Here is a 19,757-nt window from a genome sequence, read left to right as displayed (position 1 = left end):
TCTAAGAAAAAATGGGGAATTATCTTTGTTTAAGAAGGAGCTGCAGATGCTGGAAAATCGAAGGTTGACAAAAATGTTGGAAAAACTCAGCGGGTGAGGCAGCATCTATGGAGCGAAGGAAATAGGCAATGCTTCGGGTCGAGACCCTTCTTCAGACTGAAGAAGGGTCTCGACCTGAAACGCTGCCTATTTCCTTTGCTCCATAGATGCTGCCTGACCCGCTGAGTTTCTCCAGCATTTTTGTCCACCTGGGAATTATCTTTGGTCTTTGGCCAATATATATCCATCCATCAATACGATTACATACAGATTATCTGGTCATTATTTTGTTGCTGTGTGCAAATTGACTAATGCTACCTTACAAAGATGACAACATTACAGAAACACTTTCACGTCTGTAAAGAAAAACTTTGGGATGTCCGTAGGTTGGTAAAGAAATCTCTATTTTACACTATATGAGCTTTTGTGCCAGATTTATCCCGAAGAATTTCAAAGGACACAATGTGATTTTTATAAATTTTAGATTGCTGCATCTCCTCTCTTGGATTTTGCTGTTTGTATCGTTTTGTGATAATTTCATATCATGGCTAACATTTACCTCTTTGAGCTGGACTGATATAAATTGGATCCATCTGAGCTTAACGTCTGTAAAACATTCCTCCACTGTACAGGCACTGCCAATATCTTATAAAACAAGGACATTGGCTTTGGAATGGTGGAATCATTATTAACAAGTCACTAGGCCCATGAGAGATATTTCCATTTCATGTGAAATCAAGTATATTGCCACATGTCCAAGTACAGGTATAATGAAAATCTTGCTTGCAGCAGCATCTCAAACACATTGTTTCAGCCAACACACACAAAAATCTAAATTATACATTTATTATACACAAATTTCACATACAAATTCGCAAGGAGGTAAAAAGAAAAACAACTGTAAAAAAAGATATTAGTACAAAAACGCAATTAGAAAAAACAGTCAATGGCAGTGCAAGAGCTGGTGTGTAGTGTTCTATTCTTGAGGTAGGATTAGAGTTGTGCAGGTTGGTTCAAGAACTCGATAGTTGTAGGAAAGTAGCTTTGCCTCAACCTGGTGGTGTGGGACCTCGCGCCTCTGTACTTCTCTCCTGATGGTAGCAGCAAGAAGGGGACATGCCCCATATGGTTGGGATCCTTGATGATAGATGCCACGTTCTTGAGGCAGCACCTCTAGATGCTTTAGATGTAGTTGGGAGGGCTGTGCCTTTGATGGACTGGGCTGATTCCAGTCTCTGCAGCCTCCTAAATTCCAGGGCAAAGGGGCGAGCCCATGAGATAGCATCTGGTCGAGACCCGAAATGTGACTCAGTCTGAAGAAGGGTCTCGACCCGAAATGTCACCCATTCCTTCTCTCCAGAGATGCTGCCTGTCCCGCTGAGTTACTCCAGCATTTTGTGTCTATCTTCAGTTTAAACCAGCATCTGCAGTTCCTTCCTACAACGGATAGCATCTGGTGTTGACCTTTTGTGGCAATAGGCAAATAGAAGCAGGAACTGATCCCCACTATAACTGACTCTTTTCAAAAGTGCAAGCGAGGGATAGAGCAATAGGCATTCCTGATGGTGGTTTAGTGATGGTTGAGTGTGTTGGGTCCTCTGGTGCCATTGATAATGTGTTGATGGTCAATCGGCAGATACTTCTTCAAGCTAGCGTGGCTGAAGTGATGATGTGGAAGACATCGGGATATGCTATCGCGTGCTTATTTATCGTGGTCATCAATTCTCTAAGTGCTGGCTTGATGTCTGCCATAGATGGGATGTATAGCGCAGTCAGCATGGTGGTGTTGAACTCCTTTGGTAGGTAGAATGGCTTGGCGTTTAACTGCTCTGAGATAGGCGAGCAGGGAATGGACATGCTGCCATGTCCGAGCACCATGACAAGTATATCATGAAGCAGACCATCTCTACCTTTTCCTGATGCCATTGTCAGGTCCAGGCAGTGGATAGAAAATCCTTTGGGCTGGAGCTCGTGTCTGGAGAGTTAGGGTGAGACATGTCTCCCTGAGACAAAGTACACAGCAGCCCCACATGTCCCTCTGATACAGCAGTCTTGCTCATAGATCTTTGAACCTTGTTCTCCAGCAATTGTACATTGGCTTATAATGTAGTCAATTTTGGTTTAGAAACATAGAAAATAGGTGCAGGAGGAGGCCATTTGGCCCTTCGAGCCAGCACTGCCATTCATTGTGATCATGGCTGATAGACATAGACATAGACATAGATCGTCCCCTATCAATAACCCGTGCCTGCCTTCTCCCTATATCCCTTGACTCCACTTGCCCCTAATATCTTTAGTTTAGAGAGACCTCATGGAAATAGGCCCTTCGGCCCACCGAGAATTCGCCGACCATCAATCACCAGATCACGATAGTTCTGTGATCTCTCTTTCTCATCCATTCCCCACACATTAGGGGCAATTTTATGGAGGCCAATTAACCTACAAACTCCTACATATTTGGGCTGTGGGAGGAAACCCATGTGGTAACAGGGAAAACGTGCAAACTCCACATACGATCAAACTCTGGCCTCTGGCAGTGTGAGGCTGCAGCTCCACCAGCTGTGCCACGCAATTGAAAATTCCAATCCCTCAGGATAATGTTTTCTATTCAACTTTCAAATCAAAGAGATCTAAAAAATCACAACTATATATTTTAGATAACCAAGAAAAATGTAAAACTGCAAAAGGAGTCAGAATGTCCACTCACCTCCAGATCTGCTGACATGAGTCTCTTGTTGTGTGAATGAGAAAATACAAATGCTTGACGCTCTGTTTAAAATATTTAATGCTGGCATGTATCCTAGAAAACTGTTTGTTTCCAATAACTGTAAAGATAATGTAGTGTGATAGATAGAGATCAGAGGACTGCTTCATTTTCCAAAGTCCATTGTGAAGGTAGTAATTTGTACGAATTTGAACTGAGGAATTTGGATCAACAGGCAAGGAATCAAAGCTATACACGTTAACAGGTTACAGGTTACAGTGAATTGTCAAGGAGAAAAGAAAAAGTTACAAATAACTGCAATCACACTAAAGTAATCTACTCAGTGATTTCTCAAAGATTTACAGAGATACTACCAAGAGTTGTGTACCAAGAAAGGGTTGCATAATTAGGATGCCACTTTTTGGATACAACATTAATGCATTAACTCCATGCCTCTATCAGATAGATATTATACATCCTTAAGGCTGCTGCACCCGCTGAGTTCTCCAGCACTTTAGTCTACCTTCGATTTTCCAGCATCTGCAGTTCCTTCTTGAACATAGATCCTAAGGCACTCTCTGAATGATCTAATAAACACATGTTTATCGACCTGCTGTTTACAGCCCCTTAATGCACGGCAATCTGTTGTCACATTTCCTAAATCACCAGCGACCTCAACATTGGCTGCAAAGCATTTTCCAGAGCATGAAAGGTGCTATGTAAATATAAGACGTTTTCACTTTCTGAGGCTGTGGCACTGACATGAATTTACCGTGGTTTATCTATTTTTAGGATTTAGCCGTCAGGTTTTCTGTACAAAAGTACAAAGAATTTCATCAAATCCAGCTGACGACATCACAAATATGTGAGAACTGGGATAAATGACAATTTCAGCTGTATTCTGCAAGAAAGAGCCAAGAAGCAAAGAACTTCCTTATTTAGCACATTTATGACAGCAACAACTCTTATGTCTACTGACTTCCAAAAGATTACTCCACTGGCTATCTCCCATCACTTTGGTATCAACCAACTTTCTAAACTTTAAATGTTTACATTTTGGATATGTGAAAGAAAAATCACCACCAGATTGTCTAAATTATACCTGTCATTTGGAAAACGCTGGAATCTATTTTGCAAATTTCATTTCTAAAATGAAGGGGTGCATGGCAGATTACAATTAAAATGATCCTAAAATTGTACGTGAAACTTTATATCGTGGTAAATGCATCTTAAAAAAAGACAGAATCATGTATAATCTCAATGAGAATGTAAAAACTTGTACTTTAATTGTTAAAGCATCATTCAAAGCATTTAACATGAAAGCTGAATCCAATGTTTGTTTATTCAGTAAATTGAATTATAAATCTTGCTGATGTCAATGAACAGTAGAATTGGGCCAAATTTGAATAAGATCACTGTTTACACTACGATAGAACTTAAGAAATAGGAGGAGGAGTACACTATTTAAGACCGGTTACATTGGAATTTCTGATAGTACTGGAATGTGTAAAGAAGAATTGTCAATGAACCGTCGTACTTACTTTTTGTGGAACTACTACCCTAATTTGTAATTCTGCCAGAAGACAGATATAAAATGCAGTGGATAAAGGTTGATGAGAGTTATCCTCTCTTATAATATATTGGTTTAAACTTTTATCTTATCTACATGGTTTAAAAGCAAACAAAGTTTTTAACAGTGACTAAGAAGTGTGATTATTGGAGACTCTTATTGGGGCTGGAGATGCATGACAAGAAACGGCAAACTAAAGAATAGCTTATCCTCCACACTATCAGCTCAGTAAAGGTGATGTATGCACATGACTGCAACTACACTAAAGATAGGACTGTCCATATTGGAGCTTGCTCATACACCCGCTTAACATGGCTATCCAAATACTTGTGCACTGAGTGGAATTTTGCCGGCTCCACCCACATCCTGTGGTACCATTAATGCATGAATATTTTACGGACTCCAGGCCCCCAACCACAGAGGTATCTGTGCTGTGGCCATTCTGCAAATGGGGCAAGCCACAAGTGGCTACTGAGCCCAAGGGCTGGACAGCTGCTGCCCCACTCATAGGCTGCCCTGATGTCCATCTGGCTATGGAGAAGCCCATGACAGAAAGGTCAGTACGGGAACGGAACTAAAATGGTTAGCAACTGGGAGATGTGGACTTTTGTTGCTTTATGGCGCATAGAAACATATAAAATAGGTGCAGGAGGAGGCCATTCGGCCCTTCAAGCCAGCACCGCCATTCATTGTGATCATGGCTTATCGTCCCCTATCAATAACCCGTGCCTGCCTTCTCCCCATATCCCTTAACTCCACTAGTCCCTAGAGCTCTATCTAACTCGTTCTTAAATCCATCCAGTGACTTGTTTTTTCTCACCTCAGTCTTAAATGACCTCCCCTTTATTCTAACATATACTCAATTGACAATCTCAACTGTGCGGCCAAATTCTGCTCTAGTTCCATTTTCAAGTTTGCTGATGACACCACTGTAATGGGCCAGATCTCGAACAATGACAAGATGGAGTACAGGAAGGGGATAGAGAGCTTGGTAACATGGTGTCAAGACAACACCTCCCCCTCCCCCTCCCCCTCCCCCTCAATGTCAGGAAGATGAAGGCACTTGTTATTGATTTCAGGAGTGAGGTGGAGTGCATGCCCCAATCAGTATCTAGGATGCCCAGGTGGAGATGCTTGAGAGCTTCAAGCTACCCAGATGTTAATATCACCACCAACTATTTTGGTCCGCACCAGTGAAGTCAAGGACAAAAAAGCACATCAACCACTCTACTTCCCCAGGAGGTGAAGGAAGTTCAGTCTGTTTTTTTCCAATAACGCTTATTCTGCTGAATAAAGGATCCTCTGCTGATGCTCAAGAGAAAGCACACTATTGAGTTTCATCAGTTTGGATTGTAGAAAACCTCTTCCAAGATCACAAGAAACCGCAGAGAGTTGTGGATGTAGACCACATATATATATGTGAGTGTGTCTATATTATATATATATGTGTGTGTGTGTGTGTGTGTGTGTGTGTGTGTGTGTGTGTGTGTGTGTGTGTGTGTGTGTGTGTGTGTGTGTGTGTGTGTGTGTGTGTGTGTGTGTGTGTGTGTGTGTGTGTGTGCGCGCGTGTGCATGCTATCTATATTACTAAAAGTAAGATCTTGACCACTTCCTGTTTTTCTGTTTCATGATTTTGGAAAAAACACTGCCACTTACTGTGATGCGCAGGACAAGAGGATTTTTCCCCTCGATGAAACATAAAAGAGTTATTAATGTTTAAAAAATGGTGACATTCTCTCTGCTGCCCCTGTTGGTGGGAGCGGGGACTATAAAACCCGGAAGTGTTGTGCCTCAGTCAGTCTCTGCAAGATGGAGGAAGTGAGAGGGTTACGTCTCTCAGTCTGAGCTGTGAATAACACTGAACACTTGTCTACTCTACAGTGAGTGTGGTTTTACTGACCTTGAGTGCCTTTAATGTGGTTTGAAAAATTTTAAATGTGGTTGGTATGAAGTAAAAGGACTGCAAATGGTTGGTGGGGATTTGGGTTGAAGTAAAAGCACTGCAAATGGTTGGTGGGAGTTTGGGTTGAAGTAAAAGCACTGCAAATGGTTGGTGGGGATTTGGGTTGAAGTAAAAGCACTGCAAATGGTTGGTGGGGTTTTGGGTTGAAGCAAATGGTTGATGGTCTAAACTTGACAACTTCCTGTTTGCACTCTATATTGATTTTAGATAAAACTCTATCGCTTACGGCTGTGATTTTTGGCCACCTTACTCAGTCCCCCTCTGCTCTTCAGGTGCAGAGGATTCTTCCCATCAATGAAAAATAAAAGTGTTATTAGTGTTTAAAAAATGTTGAGAATCTCTCTCCTGTCAATCACTCCATGAAGGCTACACCATTTGTGAGTGTGGAGGTGTGGTGGATGGTATTATAAAACCCAGAAATGTGGGTGTGGCTCAGCATTTGCATGATGGGGGAGGCACCTTGCATGAAATGGTCACAACTCTGTCTGAGCTTGGTGACTCAACCTGAACACACTGAGGAAACTCTACTGAACTGTGAGCCTGTGGTATTTTGTGTGGTAGGAAACTTTATGGTATTTTTGGGTGGTTTCACCCTGCTTGAAATGGTAAGAAACTGCATTTGAATGTTGTGGCCTTGCACCCTGCTTGAAGTGGTAAGAAACTGCACTTGAATTTGGTGGCCTTGCACTCTGCTTGAAATGGTAGGAAAATGGATTTGAATTTGGTGGCCTTGCAGCCTGCTTGAAATGGAATTTCAAGGAATAGCCGTGAGTCAACTGCCAGTCCACCAGCCGTGAGTGAGCTGCCAGCACATCAGGCTTGAGGGACTGTGCTGCCACCCCAAGAATCCATTTGGCCCACAATGTCCATACTAGCCCTCTGGAGACCAGCCCCTTCAGCCCACAACACCCATACCAGCACTCCAGAAAGCCCCCCCCCCACTCGCCACCAATATTGAAATTGGTGGAGAGGTGGAATATTGGGTTGGGGAACCAGCGATCCCGTGTGAACATGGGACCCAACTGGTCCCACTTAGTCTAGTCTAGTATATATGTGCACATACGCATATATAATATATATATGTATGTATGTATATATATATATGCAAAAAGTTCTAGTCATTCATATCCTTATTCACAGAGTGTACCATTGCAGGCCCTGCAAATGTAAATCTTTGAAAATCTTTCATATATACAAAAATTTACCAGAAAAAATTAATATACATAATAACTAAAAAGTACCATTAGTTTCACAGTATGACACCAATAAACGCTATGTGTTTTGTATTATAATGACAAAAGCTGGGCGAACATTTTGTTCTTTACTAACCCAATGCCTCCTGTTTAATTAGTCAATATATTTCATCACAATGCAGTATATCCTGCGCAAAACCAGTTTCAATTGACAAAACAGATGAAGTACAGGGAGTAAAGTGTTTTTAACCAGAACCAAATACCTTGTGAACTAGAGGTTTCCCATCACCGAGAGGTTTTCCAGAAAGTGCATCAATAAGATAAATCACTGCAACGAGAACATAAAAAGAAAGACACAAATGATGCTGCATCTGATTTAATCCATTCATTAATAGTTCGCAAAGAACTGAACTCATTTAGTCTGAAGAAGGGTTTCGGCCCGAAACGTCGCCTATTTCCATCGCTCCATAGATGCTGCTGCACCCGCTGAGTTTCTCCAGCATTTTTGTGTACCTTTAAAAACCATCTTGTCAGTTAGCCTCATAAAATCCCCGACAAAGCTGGTTATGAAACGATCCCTACTGTAAAATCTCACAAATATTTAAAAGGTTGCAAATTTGTTCTGCAATCTCACTTTTCACCTTGTTTAATGCACTAAAGGGCCTGTCCCACTTGAGCGTCATTTGTGCTTCACACAGGTGGTGCACAGATTTTGTAAATCCAAAAATCCTGGGGCGCTGCATGCGGTTGCGCGTCACTGCCTACGTCACCGCCTACGTCACCACTCACCATGCGCGTAATGTGATGTGTAGATGATGTTGCGTAAATGACGCGCAAATGATGCCCAAGTGGGACAGGCCCTTTACTTACTATGGAAGATTATGCAGACATACAGTAACTTCTTTTAAGGTGTCGACAAAGTAGATAATATTAAGTATATAATCCTTTTAAAACCATGGGCTGCTTTTAACTTGGTCTGGTGATCAGGTTTAGAGCAGCAGTGCTGTACTTTGCACCCACTTCTGTTTTTGCAAAGCACTTATATAAGGGTGACCCAGACATCTACCTGAATCAAATGGAGCTGAAGGCAATTCTGAGGTAATCTGAGAAGGCCTGCAGCCATATGTACGAAGGACCACTGAAAGCTGTTTAAACAATGGACGTGAAATATCTTTTTTTCAGCTGTTTTCATGAGAAGTAGAAGTGGGCCTGCAGCCCATCTGTTCTCTGCTGGCAGTTCAAATCAATCCCTCATCTATTTTCCCTGACCCAAAAGAGATTTTCATGAACCATTACCACAAGCACTAACAAGAGCATGTTATGACCACACTTGATCCAGACAAAATCCTGAATAAACGGGTGTTAAATTTAACTCAAAATGTGTACATGCAAAGTCAAACGATACACAACAGAGTTGGATAAGGAAGATCTTTGGCCCATCAAGGTACCCATAAATGTATTACCATACCTCCCAATGATATATGGAAATATTTATATAATAACTCCTGGGCTTTGGCCTCAATGATTCCTTACTTTTTAAGTGTTGATTTTAACAAGTACTTCCTGACTTCAATCATACATCTGACTTACATTAGTCAGAACTGGTTCCCATTTGTTCAACATCTACAATATAGTTTAGAGTAATACCGCAATCCAATCATCTCCCAATTATGTCCTTTTGAGATTGAAAAGTTACTCAAGTTATACCTCATGGTACAGACCTTTGACACCAGGGATCAGCCTCATGATTTTTTCCATTTATATTATTCACTGAAGGAACTACACCTCATCACTTTCCTTCTGTTCTGTCGTTTCCATGAATCAATTGTATGATTGCAAAAATAGTTGTACTCAGCAAATACGGGGGTGAATCCTAGCTTAATAACCCAATTTGTTTTTCCTCAAGAGAGGAACCGAATACAAAACATTGTACTAAATAGCTCTGAATTCTTTAAGAAATATCTATTGGGAAATGAAAATTTAATTTAACACAAAAAATAACTTGAAATATATCAATACATCTCCAGCACACCATATTTGTTCTATGCTCCATAAACCAATGGTTTTATGTCAAATTTTGTCTGATAGTCCATTAGCGAAATACCATGATACATTTAGCTTCGTTAAGGGTGCTATACAAAATTATGGCTGCCACTGTTATTTCTATACTCTACTATACCTTTTTCATCAGTCTTATCTCTCACTGCAATCGTATCATTGCTGAGGGAAACAGTCTGGGAGCTCAGTATGTCAGTTCTCATCCCTGGAAACTTTGGAGAAGAAATGAGACGACCTTCATACGAGTACAAATAAATCCCAGCTCCATCAAGAAGTAGAAAATGCCTGTGCAAATAAACAAATATTAAAGACGCTGCTACGATTTCTGAAAAGTAAAAATCACAATTTCAAAACATAAAACTACAAATTTCATATAATTGAATTGGATATAATAGCTATACAGGTTTGGATATGTCTTCTGTAACATACAAATGATGTTTTTACTGCAAAGTATTACTAATCAGATGCACAATTACATTATTGTATGGTTAACTCCCTTGTTAAAATGCAGTATTAATTCCTCCCATTTTTAGGTTCTCTGCCTCTACAACATACACCATTTCACAACGAGGGGAATGACCAAGTGATAGTTATCCTAACATGCGCCAAGGTGCTTTTGACCATGTTTCTCGGCCCAGCCCTGCATAGCCTGTAGTTCAGTACATTTCTGCAGTACACATAGTGATTCACCTAAGTATTCTACAGAAGTTGCAACAGCAAATACTATATTTTTTAAATATCATATTGATAGGAAAACTAGAATTGCTTGTGATACTAACCTTATTGGTTTATGTAAGAAAATTATATCAAAGTAATTTCTATAATATTTACTACATTCAGCACAAAACACAATTTTAAATACTTGATAAAATTATGATAATTTGAGCTTTGAACAAAATATAATTTTACATAATGGCATTTTAAGAAATAAACTTTGATCATTACAGTAAACTTCTGTTGATATTTGTATATTTTGTAAAATTTATTTTCATATTTAATGCATCTTAGTCAGAAAGCACAATCAATTTTTGAATGTTTATAACATTATGATTTATTTTAAACTTTTTTTCTTCTTTTTTTAAATATTTTTATTAGAAGCAATGTACCGTCGTATAAACCGTGGCATATAACATAATACATTTTGTGTACAACTTCTTGTTTTAAATTTAACAATAGAAAAATAACAGTAGCAAGAAAAAAAGAGAAAAGAAAAGATTAGGGAAAGTAGTGATATGTAAGCCCCAGAGGTTAACAATTGGTAGTTTGTGGATAGATATAGAGAAAGAACCCATAAAGATATAGAAAAAAAGAGAAAAAAAAGGAAAAACAAAAAAAAAGAAAAACAAATTGAAAAAGAAAAGGAATATACCTACATCATCTTTCCACACCCCTCACCCAGTTCTGAAACAGTTAATTTCCAGAGTTATGTTGCACCATATTATACGTAATAAATCAATGAAAGGAGACCATATCTTTAAGAATTGTTCTGATTTTCCTGCTAGGACGAATCTCATATCTTCGAGATGTAACATTTCAGACATGCTTGTGATCCACATTTTAAGCATTGGGGTGGGTGAATTTTTCCAAAATTTAAGTAAAGGTTTTTTTGCCATTATCAAGCCATAGTTAAGAAAACAATTTTCCTCGATTTATTTTAAACTTAAGATACAGTTTCACATAAGTATGAAAAGCTATTTCAGTTACGAGCTAATGCCTTTACATATGTAAAAGCTCTGCTAACAAATATCTTTATTAAAAGCCATTGCTTACCTCTGTGTCTGTAGAATTAAACTAACAGTACCTTCTTTCAGGTCAAATACAAGTGGAGTGTTCCAATTCTTTGTACTGAAATAAAACATTGTGACAAACTGTGTATACTTCATAAATTCACAACACTGGGATTAGGAAAGGAATTGAGTGCAAGACATTTTAAAGCATATTGCACATTATATACATCTAACTTTAACAGATTTGGCCAAGTATATTTTTTTTCAAGAAGAACAAAATCAAAACATGGCATGGCAAATCCCATAAAAATATCCTTTGACATATCAGTTTTGGATTATTGCCGTGAAATAGAACTATTGAGATTTAGATTTCCTTTAGGAGATATGTAATTGACAAGGACTTTCAAGGCAAGGTTGCTTTGCCAAAGGGCTATAGTTAATTTGCAAAGAGAAATGGACTTACCTATACACATAACATTGCAGCGTGGTTACAACTACCAAATGCCCTTGGGACAATGAGGCCTTTATCACCCTGTCACGGAATTCTAAGACATCTAATGCATCATTCAACACATTCCGCACCTGTTTGGAACACAATCAGAAATTAATCATTCGGAGCAAGCTTCAGTTCCCCGTGAAACTGCTGGCAACACTCAGTATAAGTGCTGGCAAATTTTGGGACTCTCATTCAAAGCCAGAATCTCAAATTACTGAATGGGTTTATAATATTTATCTAATCTTTACCAGTAATTAATGGCATTGATATATAGAAACATAACACAGCTTTGACAGCCTACAAAGCTAAAGGGGTGGCTTTGCCAGGTGTCAAAGATTTTTAGATCCGTCTAACCATGTCATTCCACTATGTTACTTGAGGCTCTGCAGCGAGTCAGGACTTTGTTGCTGGACTCTGAGATTTTACCCAGTAACCTGCACCACTGTATTTCAGGGAATTTTTAATGTTACCAAATTCAAGCTGAAAATAAGGGAACCTCTGGAATTCAGAGGCTCATAAGGAAATATGTCCCAGAATAATGCAGATCCGGTCGGTGTAGGTCTAGGATAAGCTGAATGACGCACATTTGCACAACTTTCACTCTGCTATATGGCTGAACTCCACATTGAAGATTGTACATGGTGGCCAAATCCAGGAGTAGAGAATCAGCTCAATGAACTCTCCACATCCAACCCAGATAAGAGATGACCATTGGGGTAGTCTGGGTGGAGGGCCAAATCCTGATCAGTCCATTGGATTTATGTCTGTATGTTTCAATTAAACATAGAATGATTAAAAAAATGGAATCAAGATATTCAGAACATAATGCCCACACACGTATGTAATACTCATCCATTATTCTCAGCCCAATGTCTCCTCCTTCATTCCTTTCAACTAATTATTTATGCAGGAAGGAACTGCAGATGCTGGTTTACACTGAAGATAAGACTGTAAAATGCTGGAGTAACTCAGCGGGACAAGCAGCATCTCTGGAGAAGGAATGGGTGACGTTTTGGGTCAAGACCCTTCTTTGGCCAGAGTCAGAGGAGAGGGAAACTTTTCTGTCTCTCAGTCCGAAGATGTGTCTCGCCCCAAAACGTGTCCCAAGCACTTTTGTGTTACAAACCACTTATGCAGCCACCAAAAACATCTACGCAATTCAGTTTCCATGACATTCTTTTTTATACGTCACGCATGTGAATTTGTTATTTAAAATGACTATACCTGCATTGATCTTCGCTTTGTCAATGTGATTTCAAAATTCTTCCACTCCCAACGTTGCTCTATGATATGGGCAAAGATCACGTGGCCATTTCCACAAGCGCCAGCTATTTGTGTGCCATCAACAGACCAAGCAATGTTGAATACACTTCCTGTATTTGGCTTTTCAAGTGCGTAGGACCACTGTAACATAAAAAGATAGCATTTAACTGCATTGTAGTTAGAATATCCATGCTTCCATTGCAAAATGAGTATAACACATTTAAGAACGATACGTAATACTTGTTCCACATCAGTGTGCGATGATGACCATATTGCACAATAGTCAGCTTAGCCATTGCCCCATTATCCGCAATGCCTTCTCCAAGGTCTCCCAACATTAACTTTCTAGGAGTTAGCAATGTCTAACAGCTTAATTTAACTTAATTGAAGCAGTGGAGGATCTGAATATTGAGCAATAGATGCCTGACCCACTGGGTAAAAGAGTGTTGACCATCTATAAAGCTGGTCAAGAATGTAATGAAGTACTCACTTGCATGGTTGCGGCCCCATATCTGAAGAATCTCAAAACTACTGATAATAGAATGATGCCCCAATAATAATCAAACCCTGTGCACCATGGCTGTGCACGATGGTATCTCCAGGATGCTGATTCCATATCTTTAGTTTCACTCTTATATTCTATTGCGCACTTTTGAATCTTATTCACAAAGTCTGCCTCCAGCGTCATTCGCACAATCTTTACTAAATTGCCAAGCATTCAACTTACCTTACCAGCTCCGTCTGCTCAAATAATATAGCTCTCTATCTCAAAACAGTCATCACCCATTCCTCAGAATTCCCATCCTCAACATACAATCCTTGCAAAACATCTAGTGCAAAAAGGACAGTTTCTCTGCCTAAACTTTCTTCTCATGTGGACATGTTGCAGATTCATCATTGTGTTCAGAACAAGTAGGACGTACACTGACACTTCATCTCTGACAATTCAGACACTTATGAACAATCGTTAGTGTGGCAGCGCCTATCGGCAGCGGACGACCACAGACCGTCTGGCTTTATTTTTGTCTTTTTAAATGTATGTCTTGAGTAGTTTGCATTATTTGTTTAGCTGTTTATATGTGGGGGCTGGGGGCTGTGGGTGAAACCGTTAATCTCTTCCCTGTACGGGGACCCGACTTTTTCCCTGCTGGGTCTCCGGTGTCGTTGGGCCTAATATCGTGGAGCCGGCGGTGGCCTCCGGCCGGGACCAACCTGAGGGCTCCAGTCGCGGAGCCTGCGGACCTGACATCGCGGAGCTGGCCGTCTTCGGAGCGGGGAGAGCTGTGGTGGCGCGCGGCTGCGGCCCGACTTCGGAACTTCGGGGGCTCCGGCCACAGGCCCGGTGGACAGGAACATCGGGAGCTCCCAGGTCCCTGGTGGGAGACCGCTTTTCGGAGCTCCCGCAACGGCAACTTCCCCCGCTGGTATCGCGGGGTTTAAAGGACTCGGAGCGGGGCCTAACATCGCCCGCCGTGGCTTAAACGGCCACAGGACTTACCACATCGGTGCCCCAGTTCGCCTCGATGCTGCAGTTGGACTGCTGGACCGCGGGAGAAGAACAAAGGGGCTTTGCCTTCCATTACAGTGAAGAGATGTTGGAGATCTACTGTGATGGATGTTTGTGTGGACTGTGTTGAGTGTGGGTCTTGGGTTTTTTTGTAATGTAAGACTGTAGAAAATGCAATTTCGTTCAAACCAAGTTGTTTGAATGACAATAAAAGGCATTCTATTCTATTCTAACCAAGAAAAAACACTTATATAAAGCAATACGAAAATAGGTAGGAGATAGAAAGCTTAGCAGCATGGTATCAATTCAACAACCTCTCCCTTAATGTCAGCATAGTCGAGTTCATGCCCCAGTCTGTATCAAAGGTGCTGAAGTGAAGATAATCAAGTGTTTCAAGTTCCTAGGTATAAATATCATCAACAATTTCTCCTGGTTAAACCACATTGATGCTGCAGCCAAGAAAGCACACCAACACATCTACTTCCTCAGAAGGCTAATCAAAATTTGGCGTGTGAATGGCAGGGCCCTCGTGAGGTAGATGGGGAGGAAAAGGTGGAATTGAGTACCTTGGCTTTCATTAGTCATGATATTGAGTACAGAAGTTGGAATGTTATGTTATGGATGTACAAGACTTTGGTGAGGCTGCATTTGGACTATTGTGCTCAGTTTTGGTCACTCTGTTGTTGGAAGGATATTGAAGCATATATCTGCATGTCTGTCCGTGCTGTCTGTCTCTATGACTCAATGTCTCCAATGACTCATCAATTTCTATAGATATCTGAGAACAGTAATATACATAATAGACAACACTAAAAATTTGACCTGGGGATCCAGCGAGAGGGGGGCCGCTGAGAACAAAAAGGAACTCTGGAAGGGGGGGTCTGAGAATAAAGAGGGACCCGGTGGTGAGTGGGCCGCTGTAAACAACGAGGGACCATCAGGACTATAATGAGTATTTTGTAACTTTGTCGGTGCCGGATATGTAGCGACTCTTTGTGTACTTTGTGCATTGTATGCAAAAACAAAGAATTTCACTATACCTAGGTACAAGTGACATTAAATATCATTGAATTATTGAATCACCATAAAAGACATCCAACAGGATGCATCAAAGCTTGGTGTGGCAACTGCTCTGCCCGACCACTAGAAAACGCAGAGAGTTGTGAACGCAGCCCAGCCCTTCATGTAAACAAGCCTCCCCCCTCATCAACTCCATCTATACCGCATGCTGCCTTGCGGAAGCAGCCAACCTACTCAAGGATCTCTCATATCCTGGTCATTCCTTCTTCCCATCTCTCCCGTCAGGGATACAAAAGCTTAAAAGCATGTACCATCTGCTTCTTCCTTATTGTTAATATACTTGAATGGGCCTATTATTTGCTTAGGATGAATTCCAGGCCTTCCAATCTAGCCCATTACAACCCCTGCGCTATTTTTATATGCACTTTCTCTGTAGCTGTAACATTGTACTCTTTTTAATTTCCTTTTAGCACTCCCTGATATATTCCTGTGTAGTATGATTTGCCTGGGTAGCATGCACAGTAAAGTCACATGTAACAATAACAAACCGATTAAAATATATTCTAACGGTCCTTTTTTAATCCTGACAAATATTTCTGCTGAAATCCGTTTTATTAGACAGAGTGTAATATTGGCATTTCCTTCCTAAATGAATGGTCTTAGCAACAATGATATATGCTTACCTTTGCAAATGGTTATTGATTGTTAATATACCACTTCATACATTATCAATGCAATTGTTAGGGAACAGCAGTTAACCCTGTATTGTAGGTTTACTTTATGTTTGTGTTTATATACATTCCTATTTAGGTGAGAAAATGTCTGGAAAATCTACTAGACAATTAACATTGGTACAATCAGATAAAATATGCAATGAAATGTAGCGAAATGATAACCATTACTATTCAAGAAACATTAATTTGTAATTATGTGTAATGTATTGTGGTAATCTGTCATCTGTAATATTTTGGTCCAACAATTTAGATCTTTACATGCAATTAAATCACTGTCAAAAGAATTATCTAACTTCCAGTCAACCGTTCTCTTGCACCCTTACACAAGAGAACATTGTAATGTGTAGTATTACTGCGCAATCAACAGTCATCAACTCTGACCTTCTTTAATGGGCAAACTGAACTATTCTGAATCAGATGGGATGGAAAAAAGATGTTAAGCAAATGGAGTTCCTTTAGGCCAGCTTAAAAGTGGCTACTAGGAATGAAACAATCGCTTTCTGTTGTCTACACTCGAGTATGCCTCCACATGGTCTTATCCACAAATGCAGCTGACAAGAATCTGATGCCTTTTGACCAAGAAAATCAGCATTTTATATATGCAGGTGGCTGGCAGCTACTCAATTCCCTAAAATTGAAATTTAACTGTTTCCCTGCCACAGAACACTATTTGTATTGTGCATCAAACGAACAACCAAGAAATTGCATTCAGATGCTAACCGATCACATGATCACATCACCTGATAGAAGCTTGCTGAACATCGGCAGCGTTATCTTTAATGACAAGGCCTTGCACCACGACTCAAATTCTCTCTTCATGTTGGGGTATTTGGAAGAGGGGGGTATTGGGCAGGAGGGAGAGTTTGGATGGGGCATGCAGGAAAGTCCCCGTCAAAGAAACTTTAGATACTTAGATAGTTGGCTGAAACATTCACCAAGCTTAGACAACTGTTAAAGCAGCCAAAAGCTAGAATTAATATTCAAAAAATCAAACTGTTAAAAAGTGAAATTTAAAAACTGAAGCTTTCAAATACACCCAGTGTACAAAGTAAAGCTAAATTTGGGGTTTTAGTGATAGATCATGGAAACAGGCCTCTCGGCTCACCGAATCCACACTGACCATCGATCAGTTGAAGCAGGGTCTCGACCCGAAACGTCGCCAAATCCTTCTCTCCGTAGATGCTGCCTCACCCGCTGTTTCTCCAGCATTTCTTTTGTCTACCTTCGATTTTGCCAGCCTCTGCAGTTCTTTCTTAAAGATTATCTGTTCACACTGGTTAGTCCATGTTCTCAACTACTCCCAACACACCAGGGGCAATTTTACAGAGGCCAATTAATCAACAAGCCCGCACATCTTTGGGATGTGCGAGGAAGATGAAGCACTCAGAGGAAACCCATGTGGTCACAGGAACAACGTTGCAAACTCCACACAAACAGTACCAGAGGTTGGATTGAACCCGGGCGCCTGGCATTGTGAAGCCAGCTGCACTACTATGCCAATCTTGACACATTTTCATCTTGCAGCCATTCTCTTCTGAATGGAGGAGAATCCCTCAACCATAACTAACCTGGTGAAGAATGTTTGGGTGCAATCCCTTAAGTAAGTGCTGGGATATGACTGCATCCTTGATCTCCGGTTTTGAATACTATACATAGATACATAGAAAATAGGTAGGCAGGAGTAGGCCATTCGGCCATTCAATCTGATCATGGCTGATCATCCAACTCAGTATCCCGTACCGGCCTTCTCTCCATACCCACTGATCCCTTTAGCCACAAGGGCCACATCTAACTCCCTCTTAAATATAGCCAATGAACTGGCCTCAACTACCCTCTGTGGTAGAGAATTCCAGAGATTCACCACTCTGTGTGAAAAATGTTTTTCTCATCTCAGTTTTAAAGGATTTCCCCCTTATCCTTAAGCTGTGACCCCTTGTCCTGGACTTCCCCAACATCGGGAACAATCCTCCTGCATCTAGCCTGTCCAACCCCTTAAGAATTTTGTAAGTTTCTATAAGATCCCCCCTCAATCTCCTAAATTCTAGCGAGTATAAACCGAGTTTATCCAGTCTTTCTTCATATGAAAGTCCTGAATCAGTCTGGTGAACCTTCTCTGCACTCGCTCTATGGCAATAATGTCCTTCCTCAGGTTTGGAGACCAAAACTGTACGCAATACTCCAGGTGTGGTCTCACCAAGACCCTGTACAACTGCAGTAGAACCTCCCTGCTCCTATACTCAAATCATTTGCTATGAATGCTAAGATACCATTCGCTTTCTTCACTGCCTGCTACACCTGTATGCCTACTTTCAATGACTGGTGTACCATGACACCCAGGTCTCGTTGCATCTCCCCTTTTCCTAATCGGCCACCATTTAGATAATAGTCTGCTTTCCTGTTTTTGCCACCAAAGTGGATAAACACTTTGGACTTGATCAGTACCTGCCAATGATCCTGATCAGAATCATCAATGAAACTAAACAAAGCATGGACTTCTTCCCACATATTTTATTAACTCCAGCCCCAATCATTCTACACTTCCAAATTTTTCTCAACTTACAGTGCCAGGCTCTGTTGCCTACTTCCCAAATTATCTTACTACCAGCCTATCTTGTCCTAGGGGGCATACTTTCAGCATTAGAGGTCATGTGTTTCCGACTGAAACAAGGAGAAAGTTCTTTATGCATTGGGTAGCAAACTTTAAAGTGTTCTTCCTTGGAAGGCTTTGTTCGGTCATTAAACCTATACAGGTACATTTTGGTACATTTGGAGTTCATCGGTCAGGGTATTGAGTATAGGATTTGGGATAGTTGTACAAAACGTTGGCGAGGCCACATTTGGAGTACTATGTTACATTTTGGTCACCCTGCTACAGGAATGATGTCTGAAAACAGCGCAGAGAAGATTTACAAGGCTATTGCCAGGACCTGAGCTATTGGGAAAGGTTGGGCAGTCTAGAACTTTATTTCATGCTGCACAGGAGATTGAGGTGTAACCTTATAGAGATGTATAAAATCATGAGAGCAATATTTAGGGTAAATGCACTTTTTTTTTAAAGGTAGGGGAATCAAAAACCAGAGGACAAAAGTTTAAGGTGAGTGGGGCAAGATTTAATAGGAACACATTGTTCACGAGGGTGGTGGGTATATAGAATGAAGAGGTAGTAGGGGTTGGTACAATAACAGCATTTAATAGACATTGGGACAGGTACATGTATAAGAAAAGTTTAGTGGGATAAGGGCCAAATGCAGGCAAATGGGAAGAGCATAGATGGGGCATCTTAGTCAACATGGGCGTGTAGGGCCAAAGGGCCTGTTTCCGTGCTGTACGACTATGACTGAAATATTTGTTTTCTTTTGCCCTCTCTTAAATTATTTCACAGCCTTGTTTAAAGTAGTTTCAATCTGCTTTATTTTCACAGTTATGACTGCCATCAGCAATATAACCTCGTCAATAGTTATTCTATAATCTGCACATTCCAAG

General features: G+C 40.6%; 1 protein-coding gene across 1 annotated transcript in view; it reads right to left on the bottom strand.

The window, feature by feature from the left end:
* The window catches only part of ift80 (intraflagellar transport 80 homolog (Chlamydomonas)), a 157,779-nt gene that overhangs the window by 39,745 nt on the left and 98,277 nt on the right, over window positions 1-19,757 (bottom strand). Inside the window, exons 9-13 of the mRNA XM_055646362.1 lie at window positions 12,975-13,154; window positions 11,718-11,836; window positions 11,298-11,372; window positions 9,649-9,812; window positions 7,733-7,797 (exon numbers count right to left, since the gene is read on the bottom strand). Coding sequence (XP_055502337.1) covers window positions 7,733-7,797; window positions 9,649-9,812; window positions 11,298-11,372; window positions 11,718-11,836; window positions 12,975-13,154 — 603 coding nt within the window. The remainder of the gene's footprint in view (window positions 1-7,732; window positions 7,798-9,648; window positions 9,813-11,297; window positions 11,373-11,717; window positions 11,837-12,974; window positions 13,155-19,757) is intronic.

The sequence above is a fragment of the Leucoraja erinacea genome, chromosome 14, assembly GCF_028641065.1.
Source record: "Leucoraja erinacea ecotype New England chromosome 14, Leri_hhj_1, whole genome shotgun sequence".
NCBI classification, from domain to species: domain Eukaryota; kingdom Metazoa; phylum Chordata; class Chondrichthyes; order Rajiformes; family Rajidae; genus Leucoraja; species Leucoraja erinaceus.
This window is presented reverse-complemented; position numbering and strand designations above follow the sequence as displayed.